The sequence below is a fragment of the Papaver somniferum genome, chromosome 9 (assembly GCF_003573695.1).
Source record: "Papaver somniferum cultivar HN1 chromosome 9, ASM357369v1, whole genome shotgun sequence".
NCBI lineage: Eukaryota > Viridiplantae > Streptophyta > Magnoliopsida > Ranunculales > Papaveraceae > Papaver > Papaver somniferum.
This window is the reverse complement of record NC_039366.1, coordinates 195032717-195042684: the sequence shown is the minus strand read 5'-3', so window position 1 is coordinate 195042684 and position 9968 is coordinate 195032717. Positions and strand designations below refer to the sequence as shown.

The window sequence follows — 9968 nt, the reverse complement described above, 5'->3', positions numbered from 1 at the left end:
ACATACTAATCGCCATTTAACAAGAAACCTATCCGGTTGGTGTTCATAGTATCGATTAAAACTTCGAATTCAGTTTGAGAAAGATTACAGTTCCCCCGGGATTCCGCTCAACTCTTAGTAGTCTCATAAGAAAAAAAATATCTAACAAACACAAAAACAACTCATATCCTCGTGCCGTTACGGCACGGGTCATATCCTAGTTAAGTATAATATCCAATGGCCATTTCATTCGTTGTCGATTAATTTTGAGTTGGATGCCGGCAAGTTTAGCTCAAAAAAAAAAAGAAAAAGTGCAATCCCGGGCAAAGAATAGAGGAAAAGAAGGTACAAGTTACAACAGCCTCACCAAACTGCACAGGGAAGTGAGTGAGTGCAGGAGGAAAGCCTCAGCTTTTCATAGTTCACTGCTGCCTGTTCTTACAATGAGGGCCCAATTATATCTGATTTGTGATCCCTCTGAGGAATGCATTCGTGGCTTTGAAACAAGCTTCTGGCTCCTACCTTGCACTTTTGACGATAAAACAAAATCTGACTCTCCAAATCTCCTAAACTCCTGACTTAGTCCCAAGCCGCCGATGGCTATACTCCACGCCCACTTGATTGATTGAATATATTTTCTCGGTTAGATGCATGAACTGCTAGATGTCCCAAAACTTGATTGTGACTTTTTAATATCACCAAGTGGAGATAAGTTGCTTGAAGTGCAATGACAAATCTCATTTTAGAGTCACTTGAAACTTAAAGTTCGACTTTATAGTAAAAGCTTTCTGTTTGAATTTCAGCTACACTTTCTGTTTGAATCTCAACTACATCATGTGTTGTTCTTAGTTCTCCCATGTATGTTTTTTTTTCTCTCAAAACGGCAAAAGCTTTCCTCCATATTTCAGCACCAAAAGCACAACCGTATTCAATAATGCCTAATAGTGATCCATTACGGTTAGCTTTACAATGGTTTCAAGCTCAGCAACAAGCTCCACTTTTCCTTCCAATCCTTGTTTCTATCATTATTTCTCTTTTCCTTTTCCGCTGGTTTACTGGTGGAGATAAGCGTAAACTACCACCATCTCCGCCGAAACTTCCAATCATCGGAAACTTTCATCAATTAGGAACACTTCCTCATAGAAATCTTCGAGATCTTTCAAACAAGTATGGTCCCTTGATGATTTTAAACTTAGGCAGCGCTAACACTCTAGTCGTTTCGTCTCCTGAAATGGCTAAAGAAGTCACCAAGACCCAGGACATTGTTTTTGCAAACAGACCGCCTACTAAAGGAGCTAAGAAACTTCTTTATAACTGTACTAATGTGGGTTTTGCACCTTATGGTGAGTATTGGAGAGAAGTAAGAAAAGTATGTGTTACTGAGCTCTTAAGTGCCAAAAGAGTCCAATCTTTCGATGTTGCAAGGAAAGAAGAAATCTGTTTTTTGATCGAGAAGATAAAGGTTTTGTCTTCTAAACCTGGCACAGTTGTTGATCTGACCGAATTGTTGTTGAATCTTGCTAATAATCTGATCCCAAGGGTTGCTTTCGGAAAGTCGTACGAGGAAAAAGACGGTACCAACCGGCTTGGGCATTTGACAAGAGACGTGCTAACGCTATTGGGAGCATTCAGCATTAGAGATTTGTATCCAGCTCTTGGTTGGATCGACGGACTCAGCGGCCTGACAAGAAAAATGAACAAGACGCACAGAGAAATGGATGCGTTCCTTGATCAAGTTATTGAAGATCATTTGAATAACAAATTAGGAAGTTCAAGTGATGGTCATGAAACCATCATAGACACTTTGCTTCGTGTTCAGAAAGACAAAACCCTGAGCATCACCCTCGTCCGAGACAATATCAAAGCTATCGTCATGGTAAGTACTATTTGTTCTATATATTTTTCATTCTAGGCCAATAATTTGTTCTTGTCTAATTGCATGGACATGCATGTGTTTTAGGACTTGTTCATAGCTGGAACAGATACCATTTCAATTGTTGTTGAGTGGGCAATGGTGCAACTCTTAATGAATCCAGAGATGATGAAGAGAGCTCAAGAGGAGGTTCGGCAAGTAGTTGGGAATAAATCCAGGGTACACGAAGACGATACTCATCACATGCATTACGTAAAATGTGTTGTCAAAGAGACTCTTAGACTACATCCACCAGTCCCACTATTAGTTCCGAGAGAATCCAGTGAAGACACTAACATTAATGGATTTCATATTCCGGCAAAAACAAGAGTATTTGTGAACTCCTGGGCAATTCAAAGAGACCCAAAGTCGTGGGAAAGCGCGGAAGAATTTATTCCGGAGAGATTCATTGACAATCCTGTTGATCATAAAGGATCGAATTTTGAATACCTGCCATTTGGTTCTGGAAGAAGGGGTTGCCCTGGGATTCAGTTTGGTTTAGTTGCGTCGGAATTACTTCTTGCCAATCTTTTGTTTTGGTTCGATTGGGAAGTGCCGCTAGATGGTTTAGGTAAACAAATTCTCGACATGGATGAACATTTTGGACTCATTGTCTACAAGAAGAACCCTACTTTAATCATTCCAAGCTTGCACCAAATATGACCAAGGTGGAATTCGAATGGAATAAATGAGTGATGATTCCCAAGTTTGGTTTTCAGTGTACTAGTTTTTGTTTAGCAAGTACGAGTGGATGTTCATTCCTTATTGTTATGCTTGTACCAACGGATTCGCATGCATTTTTATTTATTTCTATTTTGTTGTAAGATATATATGTGCTGTGCCTATAAACACAATCAACTGGTTCGAAAGATTGGTTAGCTGATACCTATGTTGTGGAAGGCGAGCTAGGCGCAGGGGGCGCCTAGCTAATAAAACGTCCAAGGCGAAAAATGTGAGCCATTTTTTTTCCGGGGCGCCTAGGAGCTAGGCGAAGCGGTCACACAACATAGGCTGATACCGATTAGATAAGTTAGATGTATTGTGCCGTCAGGGTGTGGGCTTCGAACACTCGATGAATTTATCATTTCTATGTCCTACTTTCCGGGAACTATAATTTTGGGCATACCAAAATCTTCCAAGGCATACTGAATGAAGACAAAAAAGGTTGTGAAATAGCAAAATCAGATAACCCCTTAGCCCAAAAATTTTTTAATGGCAAATCTGCCCTTTACGTATTAGTGTTAATAATCTTGATTAGTGATTAAATATTTTGTTTAGTGATTAAAATAATTTTCAGAATTATAAGAGTTGTTTAGATGAAAAATTTGAGGAAAAAAAAATCAAAGTTTTGGTTTGGTTAAGAAGGAGAGAAAGTGAAGGAGAAAGTGAGCAAATTCTAATTCTTGATTCAATGGAGGATGAGGAGGGTCATCATTCATCTAAAAAATCTAGGAAAATACATATCAACTACAACAATGATCCAGAAATGGCTGATTTCTTAGATTATGAGAATGATTTTACACCCACTCAAACTCAAACTCAAACACAAACTCAAGATGATGATTTTTATGAGCCAAATCCTGATGATGAAGACATTGATGAGGAACCCAATGCTTCTAATACACAGGTACACTTATATCTTATACTTAATCTCACTTCTATAGCTCTCAATTATTAAAAGTTAGGTTTTTTGAATCATGGTTCGGCGAAACAGGTTGAGGTTCGGCTCACATCTATGAGCCGAATCTACCAATTGATGAACAGTTCGGCTTACTGAATCTGTTTACTGCATGTGCCGAACTGTTTTCTAGACACTAGTTCGGCTTATATGAAAGTTTCATAGTAAGCCGAACAACATCCTGAATAGCTCGGAAAAAAAATAATTACCGGTTCGGCTTATATTTCGAAAATCGTATGAGCCGAACATCAATTTGTTATTTTTTGGGTTAAAATATTGTTATTGGTTCGACACATATTGAGAATATCGTAATAGCCGAACCTCGTTAATGTGCTAGGTTCGGCACATATTATGATTATCGAATACGCCGAACCCCTATGCATCTCTATCTGTGACTAGGTTCGGCTTGAAATTTCATGAAATTTCATGCCGAACTGTTCATATACACTTACAGGAAGCTTTTGTGAAGAACAGTTCGGCTAAAAACGCAACTCAATTTTGAGCCGAACCCAACACTGTAACCGTCATTTAATCGATGAAAAACAGCAAATAGGAGATTGGGTTTGTAAAACTTGCTTTCTTATCCTCATTTCCGGAGTTGGAGATGCAGTTGGTTCAATTTCTGGTTCAATTGGTGGTTGATTTTCAGTTTCTACACCTTTATCTTCAATTGGTTCTTCTTCTTCAATTGATGGATTAGAAGACGATTTGGTTTGCCTAGTCCCTGCTTTTCTTTGTACGAGTCATTATGTGGTTGAGTTTAATCGACGATCAAATTTTTACGAATCGACAATTAATCACGATGATGAATATTTTTTTTCGCAGGAGGGGGAAGAGTTCGGTTAGAGGAGGAGGTGGAAGAAGAGATGGTAAGGGAAACTGATTTTGATTTTTTAGAAAACTGATTTTAGATTTTTGTATTAAGGGTATATAGGTAATTGAACTACCCATATGGTACCCTTTATAAGGTCACCCAAGATGGGACTATTGTTTTGTATGCCTAGAAAGATTTTGGTATGCCCAAAATCAGGGTTCCTTTCCGGACTCCTAGTTAAGAGTCCGTGAACTCACTAAACTGAAATAATTGTTTTCTGCGTGGAAAACATTGCTGGGGCTCTCTTCTCCCTAGTAAGTAAGACTGGGTCTAGTGGTGCTTCTTAGCCACTTCCCAAACCCCTTTATACATCAGCCTGGAAAGGGCTTGGATCTTGCGGTTTTTCCCATAGATTTCCTGGAACGGCTAATCGTTAGCCGTTCTAACTCTAAAAAACGGACATTGATCAGCTGTTATACAAATAACGCTCACTAATCGATCGTTTTGAAGGAAACGGTTAATGGTTAACCGTTTTTCTTATCTTGACCGGTCAAAATCAATTGAACCGGCTAGCCATTAACCGTTCCACTATTTACCATAAAACATCCAGAGAACTCGACAGAGTTCTTCTTTTCTTTTTTTTCCAGCCACAGTTCTTCTTCTTCCCCCTCCGTAAAAATCACAAAAATTCGTTTTCTTCCATTCTTTTGTTTGGGTTTGTGGAACAAAGGGTGAATTCTAAGTTGGAATTGATTTGAAGGCGTTTTAACCACTTAATCCTTAAAAGTAAACTATTTTAAACCAAAACCCTAGTTTCCAATTTCCTTTTGAATTAAGATTAATTATGCAAAAATTGATAGGTTATTGACACTAATTGAATGCCACAACTATTAGTTACTTCTTTGTGTTTGTTTAAAATTTATTTAACATGACAAATTTTTGATACTTATTGATGAACATGGTTGAAACATTTGATTTTAGATAATCCGAATTATGTATCCTAATTATGTTGCATCGTCTTGTAATTTTGATAATACACAATTCATAGAAATGTTTTTTAGTATGAAATTAAGTTTTGAGTATGAAATTAAGATATTGTTTTTGAGTATGAAATTAAGTTTTGAGTATGCAATTTTGATAATACACAATTCCTAATTATGTATCCTAATTAGTATGATATGGTTTTGAGTATGAAATTAAGTTCTTCCTCTAAGAGGTTTACATTTGTTTGGTGATTTTCATACGTTAATATTTGTTTGTGTGGTGTATTTAGATAATGATATGGAGTACCCGACGGACCAAAAGTTGTCCTTAAAAGGTAGAGATGGCCATACATCCGGTTTAGATTCACCGAAGATGAAAATGAGGACTAGTTGGGGAAGTATTAAGGATTATTATGATATCGTTGTCTTAAATAATCCACGCGCACTTCAGGTATTAGATAATTGTGGCTTTTCCAAGATATTTTCGTTTAATTTTAAGAATCCAGATGTGCAACTCCAAAATGCTCTAGTAGCTAGATGGTGGCATACAACCAAGACTTTCCATTTCCGGGCTTTGAAATAGGATTGACACCTTTAGACTTTGTAATGTTAACTGGAATTCCTATAGGTAAGGGTGAGCCTATAAATTACTCTAAGAGATTAAACATGGAATATTATGAAATTTTAGATGATTTGTACCTTAGTGGTGTGATCGCCGACCTAAATAGTCCATTTGCAAATATGGAAGATGATGCTCAACCCCCTCCCTCCCCCCCCCCCCCCCCCCCCCCCCCCGACAAGCCAGGAATTCTAAAAAACCATGGGATAGTAAATCCTCAGTTGTATCTCCCTCTCACCTTTCATCTTATATAAACAATAGGAAAGACATTGACAACTCCGAGGTCTGGGAGGAATTGACTAGGATTTTTATTCTTTGGGTTATTGGTCAAGTATTCATCGGAACGACTTCCTCTAACGCTTCAAAAGCATGGTTGGTTGTTTTGGGAGATTCAGAAAGCTTGCAAAATTTTGGTAGGTTTGATTGGGGTTCATTTATTTATGGTAGACTGTTAAACAACATGGACAAGGTTTCTAGAGGTGTTGATAATAACATGGCAGCAATGTGGATGATATTAGAGTATTGGTACTATATTTACTTTCGTAATTGTCAACCATTACTAAAATTTGGATCATTCGACCCGGAACAAATTTACCCTGTGATTGATATGTTTCAATCAGCCCATACAGAGGGTATGAAACATTTAGACTCCGGGAAACATTCTGTTAACAATGCTAAAATACAGATGGATCTGAGACTGTCACCTGGAGCAGTTGTTTGGAAACCATGGGTATTGAATGCCCACTATGAAGATGAGGAAGTTGTTTTAGCAAGAGAGGTTAGTCGAAAGAGAATATATTTCAGGGGAGTAGTGGATACGAAAGATGAGGTCCTTTATCTTGGGGAGAGATGTTTGAGGCATGTGTTAGGTATAATTCCAATTCCTTGTACGCCTCCAGATTTTTCAGTCACTGGAAGTGAGGATATAATAGAAGGGGTTCATTACTTTATAGCAGATGAAACTGAATATGTACGTTGGTGGAAAACTGTCAGCATGGGTCCTTTGTTGCCAGATTTGAGTCGTGTTCAAAACCACGAAGAGTTGTTATTGGTAACATTGGAAGCTCTCGTTTTGTTCCTAATGTACCTGCTCCAAGTCAGTTTGCAGAAACATTTGTCTATACCCAACCGGAGACGCCATGTACATTTCCTACAGTAGAGTGGTCATTTTCGTATGTCAACTCGGAGGAAGTACGTGAAATACATCATCTTCCAAATATCACCCATCGTCGTGATTGGAGTAACATCCATGCCATCAAGGTTAGTTATTAATACACCTTATTTTTGTAAATTTATTAGTATAAATATAAATTTTTATTGTAGTATTTATTTACAAATGAATAATGTAACAGGATCAGTGGAAATGCTTGGCACAACAAAGTTTTGAAAAGACTGATGCACTCGAGAAACTATTGTATGACCGTTTTACGTATGGCCCTTCCGATGCTGGCGGTGCATCTTGTAGTGCTTTTAGCACTTAACAATCACAAGAAGAAGCTTCTCTGCACGGGACATTTCGTATGTTAGGCTTAGGTGGTTCTGGTGAGTGCAGTCGTAAGCGTCAAGCTACTTCTAGTTTGGATGATCATGGACCAGGGTATCACCCAGTTGTCAGGGACGCCGGTATTAGTCCTACCTACTCAATCCCAAGATTGAGTCAAGAAGAAAATCCTTACTTGAAAAGTAATGTGGATTTAAATACAGATATGGAGTTTTTTGTTGACACCCAGGTTGAGAACACACAAAAAAGGTCATTTGATTTATTCCCAGCAACATAGTTGTATGGATTTATTGTTGTTTTGATACGTATTAAACTCTTTTAATATGTATGAAACTGGGTTTAAATATGTATGAAACTTTATGTTTTTATTTGTTACAATAGATTTAAAATTTCATGGGAACTGACATTTCTTTTAAATTTTATAGTATCCATGAATAATAACTTCTGAAATTGTTTGTCTGTTGATGTGCAATGATATTTCTTTTCAAATCTACAGTATCCATGAATAATAACTTCTGACATTGTTTGTCTGTTGCATTAAAATTTATTTTCTTTTGCTTTAATAAATGGTTGGTTCATACTTATCCATATACAACTTTTCATCTCGTAGAATCCTTTAAAAGACTATGTAGTCTCTTAATAATTCACACCAAATAAAGAATTTTTTGTTCCATCGTCCTTCAACATACCACTCCCCTTAAAAAAAATTAAAAAATGGTTGCGTTTGATTCATCTGAAGATTTGGTCATCATGAAATCTTGGGTCAAAATTAGCTCCCGCCGTGAGGTAGTGTTTGGTTTCTTACCAACTGAAACTTTTTGGGAGATGGTGTGGCAGAATTATATGTTAGAGTTTGGAAATTCCCGACAGAGAACCATGGATAACTTAAAGGACAGATATGGAGTAATTCAGGAGGAAATGTAATTATATTATGCCTACCAGGCCGAAGCTGTCGTGAGTTGCCGCGATCCCCAATCCATAACAACTCAAATTATGGTAAATATAAACATTTTTGTAGAATTTTTTTTAATACATAAACATTGATATTAAAGGATTGTGTTTTTTTTTACAGGAAAGACTTGCAGATTTGAAGTACCGTCAAGTTAATGGCATTGAGTTTCCCCACCAGGAAGTTTTTATATTTCTAAAGGCCAAGTTCCCTGATTTCCTAACAGAGCTTAAAAGTTCTGGTGATTCATGAACTCATATGTAAACCCTGGTTACAATAGGTTTTGTGGGCACACCTCTCTGTAAACCCTCACGAGGTAGCACTCGTCCTTTAGGGTCACCTAAAGGTTTAAATCTTTAGTACTTAATGCTATAATTGTAACCGCGATGACTGGGAAATTGATCCACGGTTTAATAAAACTATATATTATGTTGTGTTATATTATTTTGTGCTACACTTTTTGTATTGTCATTCCATCAGTCCGGTTCATTTAGGCATAGACAAGACCATTCCATGAATTATTTTATTTACTTTTAAAATAAATTTTTTTGTCAGTAACTTACAAGTCACTTTATCTCTGCTAGGTCATTCAGTTATTTGAAAGACATGACGATCATTTAACAATATATGTAAACACTATAAATTCAGTTGTCCTTAAGGCAATCAACACGCACCAAAGAAAACATTTTCCTCTCCTACATTTTCCATCTATTCAACAAAATCATCCATAATGCCTTTGTATACCACAGAAGAAGACATATCCATCATAAATGCTTGGATAGATGTTGTTACTCTCTCGGAGGTTCGTCTCATTTGGTGCCGACAACTAGAGTTTGGAGACAGGTTTTCGATAACTATAGAGATGTTTTTATAAACGTTCATCGAAGAACTGAAGCAAGTATAAATAGTAGGGTTGGTGTAATAAAAAAAAAGGAGTGAGCCAATACATACGCATCCAAAAAGATATTTATGAATAGCATAATAGATCTCTTTTATTGACCGTTGAAAGACTTGTAAGTGTATCTTGTATATCTATCCACTTCATATCAATTTTTGTTTCTTTACTTACCTAAATTATTATGTGTATATAAGAAACTATGGCGACTGCTATGTACTCCACAAATACCAGGAGAGAGTTTAAGTATTACGAATGCTACGTCATATTGAAAAATGCATTTCTGGAATTGTGCGTGGTACAATCACCAAATAACCCTCCTCAAAATGGTGATGAAGATTAGTCGTTCAACAAGTATTGCATAGGTTTCGTAGGTACATCTCTGGAAAACCCTCCCGAGACTAAACTCGGCCGTTAGGGACACCGACCGGTTTAAAGGCTTGCTGCACGTGCTAAGTGCAGTCGCGGTGCCTGCGACAGTGAGTTAGGCTTTGTTTCTTGTATTTATGATGTACCGGACTATGTCGTAAAGATACTTAAATAAAATTATTTTATTTATGCGTGGTTGTTAGTTATCGGCAAAACCTCACCACATAAACATAACACAGTCAACAACGAATAGATTAGGTATATAGTGT

At 37.2% G+C, this 9968-nt stretch overlaps 1 protein-coding gene across 1 annotated transcript; it reads left to right on the top strand.

Moving 5' to 3' along the window:
- The first annotated feature begins 913 nt into the window (after positions 1-913).
- LOC113313048 (cytochrome P450 71A1-like) lies at positions 914-2554 on the top strand. The gene is made up of 2 exons (XM_026561774.1): positions 914-1855; positions 1940-2554. The coding sequence occupies exons 1-2, from the start codon at positions 914-916 to the stop codon at positions 2552-2554; spliced, it is 1557 nt and encodes a 518-aa protein (XP_026417559.1).
- Positions 2555-9968: the final 7414 nt, after the last annotated feature.